Here is a 17,406-nt window from a genome sequence, read left to right on the forward strand (position 1 = left end):
GGGTCACATCAGAGTCTTTAAGGTCTGGAAAAGTAGCCATCAGCCCTTCCTAGAGTTGTACTAATGCCCTTTCTAGGAAGAGGAGTGAAAAAGACCCCCTTTAGAAGAGGCTCTTTGCATCCTCCCTTTGAGAAGTCTTGTCTCAACCAAGTTCCTATTTGCAAGCTTGAAAGTGGGGACCAAGGGGGACAAGGCAGCTGCGGCAGGGAGCCAGGGCGAGGGCACACTTTACATCCATCCAATGACCTTGGTTAAACGGCAGAATCTTAGCGTCAGAGAAGTCCTCTAGCTTTCATGCAAGAGAGCTCCGGAGGCCACTGAAGCCAAGGACTAGCGCGATCTGAGGACAAGGACTACAGGCAAGAGGGGTATATGGACAGAGTGAGGAGTCTCCAGGGACAAGGGTAGGCGAGGGCCACGAGGGCCGGGTTGCACGGATGGTGAAGTAGAGTGACCAGTACCAAATTTTCTCTACTGTTGAGGTTGGGCGTGGGCGACCCAGTTAAGGAGGCTAGGGACTAGTCTCACAGCTGCGTTTACAGATAAAGCTGTTTTAATACAGAATAAATGTTGCTTAAGGGGCTGGTGGAGACTGGGAGAAGCCACTCTTTGGTGCCAACGAACAAAGCGTCTACTAAGAGGGAGAAACCAAGAGATTGACACCTTAGAGAGGGTAGGGAGTGCCCGGGAAGCCAGTGCCTGGGCGAGGAGTCCAAAGGAGTCTCGGCTTCTGCTTCTTTCACCTTTGCCCTACTTACCGCCCCAACGCGGGCCACTCACTCTGATCTAAAGCCAGTCGGTGTTCGCTTTCCCGCTCTCTTCTCTCCAACTCCTTCCCCCCCGTCTCTCCCCCCACCGCGCGCCCCTTCTCCCTTCTGCCGCCTGAAAGGGTTAATCTCTCCTGCGGGTAAAAACAGGTCCGCGGAGTCTCTAACTGGCGACAGATGGGCCACTTTCTTCTGGCCACAAAGGGGCCGGAATGGAGCGCTCCGCGGCATACAAATGGGCAGGTCACGTGGTCCCCGGCTCTTGGCTGGACTGGGAGGACCATATGGCGCATGCCGGGGAGGAAGGAGATGGGGCGGGGGTAGGGGTAGGGGAGAGGGGAGCTGGAGTCGGATGCGGGCGGGAGAGGAGCAAGGCTGAAGGGGCGGGGGCGGGAGGAGGAGGGCGGAAGGGAAGGGAGCGCGGAACCCCGGCGCGTGCGCAGGCGCGGGCCGCTGGAACCTGCTCGCCCGCTAGGCTCCTGGCCCCGCCCGCGCTCAGCATCACCAACTCGGCTATATAACCTGAGCGCCCGCGCTGCCGGGACACGAGGAATTCGCCCCACGCAGAAGGCACGGCGCCCAGAGGCCCCAGGGTTATGAGACCATCACTGCTCAGGACTTACTAACAACTGCAGGTAATTAAATCCTTTAATTTTTATTAGGAATAAAAGCAATTGAAGATGTACCTACATATTCTGTATGTGTGCGTCTATAAGCGCGTTTATGCGTTGAGACAGGCATTCCTTTTCATAATTGCAAGGCGAATACGCACACAGTTTGAGTCGCATCACTCAAATACCCGCTGCAGGCCTAATCATTTTAAAAAATGTTTTACTTTTTTTTGTTGTTGTTTGTTTTTTGGAGGGGAAAAAGTATAGGATCGTCTTTGGATTTTTTAAAAATATAATGTCCTATAGCTCTATGATTATTTCCTAGTGGTGATTTCAAAGTTCTGAAAGCAGATAACTACTTCAGTATTTCACTTCTATCAATAAGGGTGAAAAAAAAAAAAAAAGCCCACGTTACCAAGATTTATTTTGTAGATATGTATTTTATGCACGTTGGGAATAGCAAATTATTTTTTCATTGAATGAAAGGGGTATTGATACTTTGAATATACACACCCTAGAAAATAAACCGAGTTGAGAGGTACTTTAGTTGAGAGGGGATAAAATGTGGAGAAAGAGAGAGGGACCCACTCCTGCTACCTGTTACTGTCCCAGAGTCGGCCAAGTCCCCAGCACCCACTGCAGGAGCCAGAAATTCAGTTGTCTAACTAAAGGCTTTTTATTTTCCTTATAAGAAGCAGCAACTTCGCCATTGCCATTCGCTGACCATTATAATTACTCAATCTTTTAAAAGGAGGTTTGAGGCGAACTTTGAAAAGCCCCAATAAAGAGCGGGCGGCCCTTTCAATGGGCTGTTTATTAGAGAGGAGCCTTTCGCACCTGATCCCCGGCGCGCGGAGGAACCCTCTGCGCCGCGCCCCGGGTTCTGGCCCGGTAGTAAGCGCTTTTATACAAGGTGGAAATTCAGCAGAGGGTCAGCGGGATGGGAGGTGAGAAAAGAAAGGCAAGGGTGGGATGGAAACCCCCCGCCCACTTTTGTTACCAGATGTTTCGTTGATGGTGAAATAATTTTGTGGAAAATACTTTTTCTCCACCATGCATTTGCTTTTCAATCTCCACTCCGTATAATCTTCTTAAAAATCACTGCCAGCGTTAGTAAATTACATAAGGGATCTTCAACTTTAATCGCCGAGTGCGGGGAGGCCAGAACCGAGATGGAAACATAATTGTAATTTTCAAACTCGTCTTTTTTTGTGGAGTTGTGACTTTGAACTCATGCAAATAAACATGAAGTCGCCGAAATTCACACTTATTTTCACACACATTATCCTACCGGATAATCACTATAAACACACTTAATCACAAGGAAACATACACCAGAAGTATACTTATGACACTTATTCTAGCTCCTATTCGCACGCAGCCCTGTCCTGTCTCCTACGTACCAGCCGGGCACACACAGGCCATTATAAAACTGCATTTAACTTTTCCTCGGGGGCATTCATTTTGTAATCCGCTGGTAGTTCTTTTCATATGCATTTCTCTAGGGCTAGTGAGAGCTGAAGGCCTTTGTAGTTTTTGAATGTAGCGTTTTTCTCCTTTTCTGTTTTCCCCTCTCCCCTGTTGAATGTAGGAAACCTAACCATGACCAAATCGTACAGCGAGAGTGGGCTGATGGGAGAGCCTCAGCCTCAGGGTCCTCCAAGCTGGACAGATGAGTGTCTTAGTTCTCAGGACGAGGAGCACGAGACAGACAAAAAGGAGGATGACCTCGAAGCCATGAACGCGGAAGAGGACTCACTGAGGAACGGGGGAGAGGAGGAAGAGGAAGATGAGGACCTGGAAGAGGAGGAAGAAGAGGAAGAGGAGGACGACGATCAAAAGCCTAAGAGACGCGGCCCCAAAAAGAAGAAGATGACGAAGGCGCGCCTCGAGCGTTTTAAGCTGAGACGCATGAAAGCCAACGCCCGGGAGCGGAACCGCATGCACGGGCTGAACGCAGCGCTGGACAACCTGCGCAAGGTGGTGCCCTGCTACTCTAAGACGCAGAAGCTGTCCAAAATCGAGACACTGCGCTTGGCCAAAAACTACATCTGGGCTCTGTCGGAAATCTTGCGTTCAGGGAAAAGCCCTGACCTGGTCTCCTTTGTACAGACGCTCTGCAAGGGTTTATCCCAGCCCACCACCAACCTGGTTGCTGGCTGCCTGCAGCTCAATCCTCGAACTTTTCTGCCTGAGCAGAACCAGGACATGCCTGCTCACCTGCCGACCGCCAGCGCTTCTTTCCCTGTGCACCCCTATTCCTACCAGTCTCCGGGGCTGCCCAGCCCGCCCTACGGCACCATGGACAGCTCCCATGTCTTCCACGTCAAGCCGCCGCCTCACGCCTACAGCGCAGCGCTGGAACCTTTCTTTGAGAGCCCTCTGACTGATTGCACCAGTCCTTCCTTTGACGGACCCCTCAGCCCGCCGCTCAGCATCAATGGCAACTTCTCTTTCAAACACGAACCGTCCGCCGAGTTTGAGAAAAATTATGCCTTTACCATGCACTATCCTGCAGCGACCCTGGCAGGGGCCCAAAGCCACGGATCAGTCTTCTCGGGCGCCTCTGCCCCTCGCTGTGAGATCCCTATAGACAATATTATGTCCTTCGATAGCCATTCACATCATGAGCGAGTCATGAGTGCCCAGCTCAATGCCATCTTTCACGATTAGAGGCACGTCAGTTTCACCGTCCCTGGGAAACGAACCCACTGTGCTTAAACAGTGACTGTCGTGTTTACAAAAGGCAGCCCTTTGAGTATTACTGCTGCAAAGTGCAAATACTCCAAGCTTCAAGTGATATATGTATTTATTGTCGTTACTGCCTTTGGTAGAAACAGGGGATCAAAGTTCCTGTTCACTTTATGTATTATTTTCTATAGCTCTTCTATTTTAAAAAAATAATACAGTAAAGTTAAAAAAAATGCACCACAAATTTGGTGCAGCTGTATTCAGATCATATTAATTATCTGATCGGGATAACAAAATCACAAGCAATAATTAGGATCTATGCAATTTTTAAACTAGTAATGGGCCAATTAAAATATATATAAATATATATTTTTCAACCAGCATTTTACTACTTGTTACCTTTCCCATGCTGAATTATTTTGTTGTGATTTTGTACAGAATTTTTAATGACTTTTTATAATGTGGATTTCCTATTTTAAAACCATGCAGCTTCATCAATTTTTATACATATCAGAAAAGTAGAAATTATATCTAATTTATACAAAATAATTTAACTAATTTAAACCAGCAGAAAAGTGCTTAGAAAGTTGTTGTGTTGCCTTAGCACTTCTTTCTTCTCTAATTGTTAAAGAAAATTGCACAATTTGAGCAGTTCATTTCACTTTAATGTCATTCTCTCTCCTTAAAATGAAAACCAGATCCATAATTCTTAAGAGAATGAATAAAAACAAGAGATGTATTCCCTATCAAAACATATCAATTCAGTACTTGCTCAAGCTTGTATATACATATTATAAACAAATGCCAACATACCCTTCTTCAAATCAAAAGCTGCTTGACTATCACATACAATTTGCACTGTTTCTTTTTAGTCTTTTACTCCTTTGCATCCCATGATTCTACAGAGAATCTGAAGCTATTGATGTTTCCAGAAAATATAAATGCATGATTTTATACATAGTCACACAAATGGTGGTTTGTCATATATTCATGTAATGAATCTGAGCCTAAATCTAATCAGGTTGTTAATGTTGGGATTTTATACCTATTGTAGTCAATTAGTACAGTAGCTTAAATAAATTCAAACCATTTAATTCATAATTAGAACAATAGCTTTTGCATGTAAAATGCAGTCCAGAATAAGTGCTGTTTGAGATGTGATACTGGTACCACTGGAATCAATATGTACTGTAATCTTGTTTGTAATCCTGTATATTATGGTGTAATGCACAACTTAGAAAACACTCATCCAGTTGCAATAAAATAGTATTGAAAAATCTGAACAATTGTTGCATTTCTTCTTAAAGTGATTTTAAAAAAATAATTCCTGAGGAGAACAATTGCTTAACTTGCTGAGTTAAAAAAAATACTAAGTTCTATTTGTAGAAAAAAATTAAAAAGTTTAGTTTAACACAAACTCTCTAGTCTGTTTATCTTGCTTAGGGAGTGACCAACTCTTTGTAGTTAGAGAATGAACCTAACTGATATTTCATTACTTGGACTATGAGGCTGGGGTTGGGTGAGGTTTGTGAAGAGACCAACAGTTGTGTTTTTGGTTTTGGTTTCCATCCCTTTATATGAGTTTGTGTTTTCTTCGATTTTTTTTTAGAGGGGATTTAGTTAATTCTTAACAAACAAGACCCAAACAAGTATCCTAGCTTAGTTTATCTACATATCTAAGAACATACTAATTTTTTTTTTTACCTTTTTCTTAGTCCTTTTCTATCTGTACCTGAACTGAAACATTCTGTACTGCAAAATAGTCATATCCTGAAGAGAAAGTGATATACCTTTAGAATATGAGAGAAATGATTTGATTAAAGAATCCAAGAAGTGGCATTTTATCATTGTTATGTAATTGTGATGATTTAAGTAATTCTTCAGCAAAAAGTAGTAATGAACTACTTGTACTCAAGAACATGCTATTTGTACTGTGATATGTTTTGGATGGTCTAATTGTTTCCTCACCCCCTTTGGTGTACTATTTTCCTGTTTCATAAAAGGAACTCACTGAAAAAAACGTAGAGATGATTCTGTCCATTGGTAAGGCCACTAAAAAAGTTTGGCATTTCTCTCCCTCTGGATGTGTTGACTGACAGGAGCAATTTCTAGGGAATAGCATGTTGGCACTTGTGCCCTGGCTCTACTGTGGTGCTCTGATTACTGTCATTAGTGACTCCATTGTTCTTCCTCTGATTCGGATGCCACATTGGATGACTACCTCCCTTCCCAAGCTTGTTCCTTTAATCCCGTTCTCATTGGTGATTTAGGGGTTCCAGAGAGCTGACCTCATTTAGCAAGCGGCTCCAGAAAAATGTGAGTAATCTAATGGACAGGAACAATTAGCCATACTAATAACGTTGCCAATGGGGCTACGTCAAGCGGTGACAGTAGCAGTAAGGAATATTTCAACATTAAAAAAATGTTTGAGTGCAATTTAAAATATATCATTTTAGCATGTTTTCCATCAGCCTTCATCACATGGCAGAAATACTTTTAAGTTAGTCCCAACTTTATCCAAAATGCAATCATCTCATTCCAAGTGAAACAGAGTTGTTATTTTGGAATCAAGCTGTTGCTTCCTATATCCAAGATTGCTTTCACTGTTCTTTCTTTAAGAGACATAATACTGAGATGATATCTGAACACTGCCAGCCTTCCAGCCTAGGAGACCATAAAGTGAACATTCAGATCTTATGTGATCTATTCAGCAGCTCAGTTTCACCTATAATGAAAATTAAACTTCTTCATGCAAACTAAAAACTGTTGCTGTAATGAACAGAAGAAATAAGAGGATGCCATTTTAAGAATTCCAGCTTTTAAAACAGCAAGCAGCGAAATCTGTGGATTATTTTTTGTAAGGTAGGAATGAATACTCCAAATTAGGTTTGATATTGACCCCCCCCCATTTTACATGTATAACTTCATTCTAAGCTTAGAGATTCTTTCAGTCAGTCAAGGAGTAACTCACATGCCACCATCTTTTATTCAAAGGCAGGCACAGATGTTCCTTCTGCAGGGGAGGTTTTAATTTATGAAAATGATATTGTTTATGCATGAATGAACTGAATGCACTCTGCATATACACAGCACTTCCATCTGATCAGAGAAATACCACAGAACCAGTGCCAATGTCAGAAACATATTCTACAAATTTACTCACTTAAATGTTTAATGAATATTTGGAAGGCATTTTCAAACCACAAGAAACCTTTTCAATCATTTTTTTCTTTTCTTTTGAAATTGCTCGGCATATTTAAAAGAGACTCTTACAGTTTTCATAATTGGCCAATGCCTATATCTAGAATAGAAAATGTTCTACTAAGTGAAAAGCGACCAAAAGGAAGAAACATCGGCAACTATAGCTTCATTGGGGAAAACATTTCTTTTAGTGTTGTTATATATGTCTGCTTACCAGTAGTATTTAGGGTTCTGGGTGTTCCTTCATCTTGAATAATTACTATTCCCATCAAATAAGATGTTTAGATCTACTTATTTAACGTGAAAATGCTCTGATGAGTTATTTCCAGAATAAGGTGGTGTTTAAAATCAGTAGACAATTTTATAGTTGGAGATGAAATATTTTAACTAAATATTTTAACTGGTACAGAATTCCTTTTGAATTCTGTATAACTTAGATTTCATTTGCGTCATCAATGACAAATACAGTATGATCTATCTACTTTTACTCTTAAAAAGACAACAAAACGTAAATTAAAACAGAAGCTTATATCTTAGGAATGTCCTACCAAGTTTAGGTTTATAATATGTTATAGAAAATAATATTAAAGTAAATCATAAGCTTTATAATTTATTAATCTTAAAAAAACTGTTTTCACATTTGAAAGTCTATAATTCTTACAAAATTAATGCATTTCTGAAAGAAGCTAGCAGTTACTAAAATGATACATGGATCATTAGCTAACAGTTTGAACCAAGCTGTTTTACTTCTATAATTAAACAAGAGCTTTAAAGTGAAAATATCTATTAAACAATTAATAAAACTAGGTTTCAAAACATAGGCTGATTTCATCCTAATGGGAATCATATAATAACAGAGCTGTTTCTTAAACTACACTAAAATCTCCTCTTTTCCTTTTCTACCACCATTGCTTGTTTCCTGAAAGCCATCTAAATAAAATCTTTAATTCCAGGATCTGATAAAGAATAAAAGAGCCAACGCAACATCTTGTGGAACACCAGGACTGAGAACTCTTGTTGTTACCATGCACAGAGGCGTTCTGGCATCAGATGCATGGTGATTTGTATGGTGGCATAATCACTGGCTCCTGGCCAGGCATTATGTTTCAGAGGACACTATTGTCAAGAGCCATTCAACTAGAAATCTGCACTGTATGCACTCTGAAGTTGAGATCATCTGCCTTTCTATGTCAGGAAGAATTCTGTGCTGGCAGTTGACTCATGGACTCTCTTCACACACACGAACATTTGGTTCAGTGGCTCTGATGGAATTAGCTGTGTAACCAAACTAGTGGCATCAACGAGACAAGGCAGCGGCCTCTGGGGACTTCTGTGTAAATTGCTAATCTTAAAATATCTTAAAAGGCAGAGTATCATGTTAATCCTGGACTAAATCTTCAGATACACTAAATGTGATTTGGCTATCTCAACAGTATTGTGCTAACTGCCCAGCTAACTTAGAGATAGGCGGATGGTGACAGTAACCATCTTTATGAATCCCCAGGTATGGAGTAATCTAGAGCTCCTGGATTGTGAAATGACATCTAGAGATGAGAGAGTAAATTTAATTTCTCATTCTTGAGCTAACTTGGTAACTTTGTTGTTATTTAGTTGCTAAGTCCAGTCCAACTCTTTTGCAACCCCATGGACTGTAGCCCACTAGGCTCCTCTATCTATGGATTTCCCAGGCAAGAATATGGGATTGGGTTGCCATTTCCTTTGCCAGGGGATCTTCCCAACCCAGGGATCAAACCTGCATCTCCTGCATTGGCAGGCGGATTCTCTACCGCTGAGCCATCTGGGAAGCTCTAATTTGGTGACTTACTTTACTGTTAATAAGATTAAAAGCTAACTCTACTTTGTGCTTTGATGTCATAAGGAGCAGGCAGTCACAAGAAAGCCTTCCCACACTTATTAGGTAAGTGCTAAGTGTTTTCCATTCATTCCCATATTTAATCATCAGAGTAGCCCTGTATCTTATTTCACAGATGGAGAAACGTTGAGAAGCTGGGATATGTAGATATTTCATTACTGATTTCCTTCCTTCAGGTTCTAACTCAGAAGCAACTTTCCTCAAGTTCTTCCTGATTCCAATTTAAAGTAGCAACCAACCAAACCAAAATCATTGTTTTCAGCTTAATCAAAATCACTACTATATGGCCCCTTTATCCATCTGATGTTATCTTGCTTATTTTTAAATTATCTACCTCTCTCAATAGAATGTGGGCTTCACAAGAAAATGAACCTTATCTGATTTGCTTGTTGCTGTTTCTCTGGTGCTCAGAAGACCCACAGGTCCTCAATAAATATGAACAAATCAAATTACACTAATCTGATGCCAAAACCTTAACCACTATGCTACAAATTAAGTCAGTTGAGAATGGAGAGCGCTACAGATGATTCTCATCCCAGTGAAAGTTATAAGCATTAATTCTATAAAAAGAGAACAACTGAAATTAATTTTCTGTGACACCATGGCACCAAACTCCCCCCCACCCCACCCCTTCTGAGCATTAGTAATCATGAGTTACCAGGAATCTTTTCTTTTTATTGATATTGATTGGTTAAATATAATTTCTAATTGGAATAAAAGGAGACCTAAAATGTTACAAGGTCTGTCCAGATCATGCCATTTTTTTTTTTAAACGGTTAAGAACTCAAAAGCATGCTACTTTCCCCCTTTCTGTTCATCATTCTTTCAGCAATAGTTCTTGATTTATTACTGGTGTTATGTAAAATTGCCCCAAACTTCTGTATCATCACTGAAGAGTTTAGATTACAGTAGATCAGAATCTAATCCATCATGAGTATGTACCCCAACAATGAGTTTGAGAAGCTGAGTAGCATTTGACAAATTAAAAATAAGCTACACAGAGGCAGATGATGGGACAGAAATAGAAATCCACAATGAAAAGGAGTGCTTTATAGTCACAATAGTTGTTGGTTAAATCCATCTTTCTCTAATGTATCAAATAGATTAGAAATGCCTTTAAGTTTATGGGGAATATGATTTTCCTTGTCAATACAACACAATTAAGGGAAAACATAGAGTCATTATTTTCAGTGACATTGGGTGGTTTTAATAGTACAGGTGAATTATTAGGAGAGCTGTTTGCTGCTGCTAAGTCACTTCAGAACACCGGAGTGGGTTGCCATTTCCTTCTTCAATGCATGAAAGTGAAAAATGAAAGTGAAGTCGCTCAGTCATGTCCAACTCAGCGACCCCATGGACTGCAGCCTACCAGGCTCCTCCATCCATGGGATTTTCCAGGCAAGAGTACTGGAGTGGGGTGCCATTGCCTTCTCTGAGGAGAGCTGTTTAGGATGCAGAAAAAAAAAATGGAAGAATCAGTATTCTTGAAAGGTGATTTAGTATAAAATCATTGAAAACTGAAGAATAACTAGTGTTCTTTAAAATAATCATATACAGAATGCTCTATTGATTGAGATAAATATTGCTGAATTATCTAAACTATAATATCTACTTCAAAATGTTTATTGTATAAACTTAGCACATCAATAAGATTTCTTTAGTGTTTTCTCTGGATGATGTCAGTTATGACCATGAATAAAAAAAAGGTTAATTCCTTACCCCTAATACTTTGGCCACCTCATGTAAAGAGTTGACTCATTGGAAAAGACTCTGATACTGGGAGGGATTGGGGGCAGGAAGAGAAGGGGATGACAGAGAATGAGATGGCTGGATGGCATCACTGACTCGATGGACGTGAGTTTGAGTGAACTCCGGGAGATGGTGATGGACAGGGAGGCCTGGCGTGCTGCGATTCATGGGGTCGCAAAGAGTTGGACACGACTGAGCGACTGAACTGAACTGAACTGAACTGAATGTCACCATGGAGAAGGCAATTGCACCCCACTCTAGTACTCTTGCCTGGAAAATCTCATGGATGGAGGAGCCTGGTAGGCTGCAGTCCATGGGGTCGCTAAGAATGGGACATGACTGAGTGACTTCACTTTCACTTTTCACTTTCATGCATTGGAGAAGGAAATGGCAACCCACTCCAGTGTTCTTGCCTGGAGAATCCCAGGGGCGGGGGAGCCTGGTGGGCTGCCGTCTAGAGGGTCGCACAGAGTTGGAAGCGACTGAAGCGACTTAGCAGCAGCAGCAGCAGCAGCTGTGTCACTAATGATTGCAGTCCTTGTCTACTCATGGCAGGGAATTATACATTTATAATCTGTGGTAGGTTGAAAGTATGGGCCCAAGAAATGTTCATATCCAAGAACTGAGCGGAAAATATACTAGAATTCTAAAAGGAGACTTGGGATAATCTCACTTGCCATTGCTAGATAACTGAATAATTTTCAGCAAATGATTAAATACACAATAAATAGTAGTAAAATGCACACAAGATACAACTAGAATCTGAGTATGGATATTTACTTAAATTATTTTCACTGAAAGAATTCCTTAGTTAACGCAGGCAAGCCTACTTATTTAGATATTTTGAAATCCCAACATACGATTTTTGGATAAAGAAACTCTATTTTAGTGTTCATTTGATTCTGATGAACATATTAAAAATATTGAGTAAAGAGATATTTTTTTCCTAAATGTTTCATGTTTAATTAACTAAAAATGCATTTATCTTACTTAAAAATATATTGTTAAGGAAAGAAATATATGCTGTACTGAGTTTAGTAATACTCTCCTTCTAGTCCCCAAAATTCATGCCCAGCCAGAACCTCATAATGTGATCCTACCTGGATAGGGTTCAAATAATGCATCTTAAGATGTAGTTAAGATGAAGTCATACTGGATTAGAGTAATCCTTATAAGAAGGGGACTGTTGTCCTTATCAGGAGAGACAGAACATGCAGACAACACAAGGGGAGAACAGAGATGTAGGCAGAGATTAGAGTGACAGGTCTCTATGCCAAGGGAGAATTGTTAGATTTGCCAGCAACCACCAGAATCTATGATAAAGGCACGGAACATTCGATTTTCCCTCTGAGACACCAGGAAGGAACCAAGCCCGCAGACACCTTGATTTGGGACTTCTGGTCTCCAGAATTGTGCACGATACATTTCTGTTGTTTCAAGCCCCCCCAGTTGGTCATAATTTGCTATGGTGCTTCTAGGAAACTAATAGATAAGTCTACAATGAATTGATATGTTAACTATACATAAATACAGAAGAATTCATTTAAAATCTTATAAAATTTTACCATGAAATTTTAACGACACAATATATAACTACCAGCATATTTTAGTTAGTACCAGGTTTGATATTTAAACAAGCTGACAAATAGTAGCTATTTAATAAGCATCTGAATTATGTAAAAGTTTTATTGGGTTTTATTCATTTGAATTAACTTAAGCTGACATCCAGATTTAGTGAAGTGTGAACAGACACATCCAATAAACTAAGAGGGATTTTGTTTAAAAGCCTTATTGTAGAATGCATAAAAAGTATAGACTGTAAACTTATTAATTCTTCATGTGAAAAATGCCATATTTATTCTCTAGGCAGGGCAGTATGTATACTAAGAAATAGACATCTGAAAAAACAAACATAACATTTTCCTTGGGTTCATCAATATGCATTCAACACACAATTTTATGACCTGTAAAATTACATAATTAAAGAAAATGACTGTGGTCCAAGTGAATGTAAGAACCATGACTTCTAAAAGCTCTCTCTCTTCTAGGTTATATAGGGCCTTGGGCCATGACTCTTTTGGGGGAACTTAAAACCCAGCAACTAAGATGCCAACCTTAGTTATACAGGACTATACATCTCGTTATCTGACTGATTTCTCAAAATACCAGTTAGTGATGGTTTCTTCTGAAGGTACTCAATTAATCAGAAGTGTTAGTTTACACAGATCTGGGACACTACCTTGTTTTTAGCGTTTTTTGTTTTTGGACTGTTGGTACTTGTGTCTCTTATGCTTAATTCTTGTTTCAGTTCCCTGCTCGCCCTCATGCGGACATGAGTAAGAAATAAACCTTCATTGTTTTAAGCCTCAAAATCCTTTCAAACCACATTGCAACCCTGCTCCTGCTGACTGATAAAGATGTTAACTTCTTAAGGTAAAATGACATGCAAGACAAGTTTACTGTGACTGGAGAAGAGAAACTTCCCTGGTTTACATGGGAAGTAGCAACGGAGATAGGCGCTCCTCTTCTGACAAATGTGGTATTTGGATTAGAGGTCTGGAGCAGCCGTTTGGCTGTTTGGAAGAGGAGAGTGGGGTAGATGGACTCACATGGAGCAGAGAATGATACATTACAGAAGGCAGAGGGAAGAAGAGAAGAGGAACTGGTTTCTGCATTGTATGATTTGAGCCACTGGATCAGTTCTCTTCATAATCTATCCCCACCTTTCTAATTAGGCTTTATTTATTTATTTTTTAAACCAGTTTGAATTGGGAGAACTGCTTGATACCAAAGAGACTGCGATACCAAAGAGACTGCGATTTTGTTGTTGCTTGGTCTTTTTTATACATAAAGATGGAGAAAACTGTATATAGTAAAGATGAAATTGAATAATTTGTGAGATGTGGGTGTGTCTGATGGAGGAAGTTGCTGGGCAGACTGGAGCAAAGAAGGTCTGGAACACAAACAATTCCTTTGGACCATAGAGATACCTTTTATAGAGACAAGTCAGGGTGGAGAAAGAGAATTTCAGGACTCAGGGTTAGAGCGTATGGGAGTTTATTCTTACCAGGTTCTTTCATGTGAAGATGGAGGCATGATTACATGCTAACTGAGAGGGAGTTGAACGAGAAAACTGAAGGTTTTAGAGCAGCCTCTCCAGGAGTAAGGAGAACGAGTTCCATGAGCACTGGTCAATCATAGCATAGCAGGGCTTAGAGCCAAGCACAGTTTGAGGTCTGTAATACTGAAGTAGTTTGAGGTGGCCTCAACCCACATGTTCAGGGGAAATCTCTCAATAGCCCATACTTCAGAGCAGAAGCAGAAGATAGTTGCAGGTTTTCATGCATTTGGATAAAAGAGGTGGAGGTGCTGTTAGGGAGAAGTTGACATGATGTGCCATGGAGCCCAGGAGAGCAAAGACTGACTCCATTGGGTAGATGGGCAAAGACAGCCCTGACACCCCTGCAACGGCTTGGAAGTAGGAAGACCACCAGGTGAATTTGTGGATATGGCTAAGGAGATTTTTGGCATAATATTGTAAGTACCAACTGGCTTCTTTTAAGGTTTTACAAGGGAGTAAATAGGTCAGTGTAATTTAGAGGAATTAAAGAAGGTGCAGGGCAGATACTCTGGCTAAAAAAAAAAAAAAAAAGGCAAAAAATGTCCTCAAAGCAAAGATAAAATGTAGGCTGCTTGCAGTTAAACATGCTCTCAGGTCAAGCTGCAATCAAGCCTGTAGCTAGAAGACAGTTTACTTGAACAAAAATACTTCTAAGAACATTAAGTATTATACCCTAATCCCCTGAATTGGTGTCCAAAGTACAGAGGGGCTGATCTTGAAGAGACTTCTGGGAATGGCTTTTGTATAATATGACCTAATATATATATGAACCACATAAACTTTACAAGTTTTTTTTTTTTTTTTTGCATAAAAGAAATAGTTTGTGTCAAAGTATAACTAAAGCAGTTCTAGCCACTTGGACTAAGACAGAGTTCAAAATTAAAAGAAGCCTCTGGACCTCCAAATTTTAATGGATAGTAAAAGGCTGAAAAACTATTCTGCTGTCACCATGGGCCATTTTTTTTGTTGAAAAGTAGGGAGGGCAGAACCAAAAGCCCAGAGGCTGGAGCTAAGAGCTATTCATTAGGGGGACTATTTATTAGGGGATCACTCCTAGGGAGCAGTACTAGATGCAAGATAAGGAATGTTCTCTTTCTCAGAGAGTTGGGAACTAATGACCCATACCTGCTTGGAATTCAGAATTGCTGTGGACCAGAGACTGTGATGTGCTTTCTGGATTTCCCGCCCCCCACCCTTTTTGAGCATCTATTGTAGTTATCCTCTGCCTGTCTCATCATTGTATGTTGACATGTGTGGGAAGATAACATATTTTTAGTTTCCAGGTTCCCAGAATAAGAGAAGCACATCCAAAGAACCTCATCTATGAGATCCGGGACTTTGCATCTGATTTTGTAGTAAGGTGAGATTTTGAGGGGTCTTGCAAGGGAGTGTGGAGAAGGCAATGGCATCCGACTCTAGTACTTTTGCCTGGAAAATCCCATGGGCGGAGGAGCCTGGTAGGCTGCAGTCCATGGGGTCGCGAAACATTGGACACGACTGAGTGACTTCACTTTCACTTTTCACTTTCATGCATTGGAGAAGGCAATGGCACCCCACTCCAGTGTTCTTGCCTGGAAAATCCCATGGGTGGAGGAGCCTGGTGGGCTGCCATCTATGGGGTCGCACAGAGTCGGACACGACTGAAGCGACTTAGCAGCAGCAGCAGCAGAAAGGGAGTGAGTGCATTTTACACACAGAAGGGGTGTTAACCACTGTGGCCAGAGGGACGACTGTGTTGAGCTGTCTGCTAAGTTAATTTCTGCCCCAATATACATGCTCTTTTAAATATAACTCCCATCAAATGGCATGCTCCATTTCCCTTTCTCTTTATGACTACCTTTGACTGACAGCAAGTGGCAAAACTGATGCTATGTCATTCCAGGTCTAGGCCTTAAAAGACCTGGAAGCTTCTGATTTTGCTCTTTTGGGATACAGCCTCATTTCAGAAAGCTCAGGCAACATGACTGAATGACAAGAAACCAAATGTAAAGGGATAGGTCCAGGAAGGCTCCGGCCCTTCCAGCCGTCTCATCTGAGATGTCAGAAAGGCGACTGAAGCCATCTTGGGTGTTTCAGCCTCAGCTGAACTTCCAGTGAAATGCAGGTGCATCCAGTTGATACTCCACAGAGGAGCAGGCCTACCTAGCAGCCAACTCACAGTCACAAGAAAAAATAATCAATCATTGCTTTAAGTCAGTAAGTTGTGTGGGGTGGGTTGTCTTGTTAGGCATAAATGGAAGAAAAAGGAAGATATGACACTGTTAGTTGCCAAGCCAATAGTCATCCACAGCTTCTTCTAGGCTGTAAACACTTTCCCCAGTCTCTCCGGAAGCTACAGCACAGGCATACTGCCCAGTTCTAGTCAATGGTATTGATGGGAAATTTATTGGGTGGGCTTTTGGAAAACATTTTCTTCCCTAATAGAAATATGCTATGCTATGCTAAGTCACTTCAGTCGTGTCCGACTCTGTGCGACCCCATGGACGGCAGCCCACCAGGCTTCCCCGTCCCTGGGATTCTCCAGGCAAGAACACTGGAGTGGGTTGCCATTTCCTTCTCCAATGCATGAAAGTGAAAAGTGAAAGTGAAGTCGCTCAGTCGTGTCCGACTCTTAGCGATCCCATGGGCTGCAGCCCACCAGGCTCCTCCGTCCGTGGGATTTTCCAGGCAAGAGTACTGGAATGGGGTGCCATTAGGACTGCACAAAAAGAAACTGCCCTTGCCCCTTCTACATTTTGGGGAGATAAAATGATGCAGCCATCCTGGAGCCACCAGTGAAGTCCTTGTTGATACCTGGGCATAGCAAAATAGAGAGTTGAAAAGCCCCTGGTTTCTTTTTTGTTGTTGCTTTTTAATGGACAATAGTTGATTTGTAACACTGTGGCAGTTTCAGGTGGACAGGAATCTTTTTCAGATTCTTTTCCATTACAGGTTATTACAAGATATTGATATAGGTCCCTGTGCTATACAATAAATATTTGTTGTTTATCTATTTTATATATAGTAGTAAAGTGAAGAGGAACTGAAGAGCCTCTTGATGAAAGTGAAAGAGGAGAGTGAAAAATCTGGCTTAAAACTCAACACTCAAAAAACTAATATCATGGCATCCAGTCCCATCACTTCATGGCAAATAGATGGGGAAAGAATGGAAACAGTGACCGACTTTATTTTCTTGGGCTCCCAAATCACTGCAGATGGTGACTGCAGACATGAAATTAAAAGACTCCTTGGAAGAAAAGCTATGAAAAACCTAGACAGCATATTCAAAAACAGAGACATTATTTTGCTGACAAAGGTCAGCATAGTCAAAGCTATGGTTTTTCCAGTGGTCATGTATGGGTGTGAAGGGTGGACTATAAAGAAAGCTGAGTGCCAAAGAATTGATGCTTTTGA

The 17,406-nt window shown here is 41.1% G+C and overlaps 1 protein-coding gene across 1 annotated transcript; it reads left to right on the top strand.

Moving 5' to 3' along the window:
* The first annotated feature begins 1,216 nt into the window (after positions 1-1,216).
* Positions 1,217-5,352, top strand: NEUROD1 (neuronal differentiation 1). Its single transcript, XM_006071949.3, has 2 exons — positions 1,217-1,402; positions 2,970-5,352. Exon 2 carries the CDS (start codon positions 2,981-2,983, stop codon positions 4,049-4,051), a length of 1,071 nt encoding a protein of 356 aa, XP_006072011.1. The 5' UTR covers positions 1,217-1,402; positions 2,970-2,980; the 3' UTR covers positions 4,052-5,352.
* The last annotated feature ends 12,054 nt before the right edge of the window (positions 5,353-17,406 follow it).

The sequence above is a fragment of the Bubalus bubalis genome, chromosome 2 (genome assembly GCF_019923935.1).
Source record: "Bubalus bubalis isolate 160015118507 breed Murrah chromosome 2, NDDB_SH_1, whole genome shotgun sequence".
NCBI lineage: Eukaryota > Metazoa > Chordata > Mammalia > Artiodactyla > Bovidae > Bubalus > Bubalus bubalis.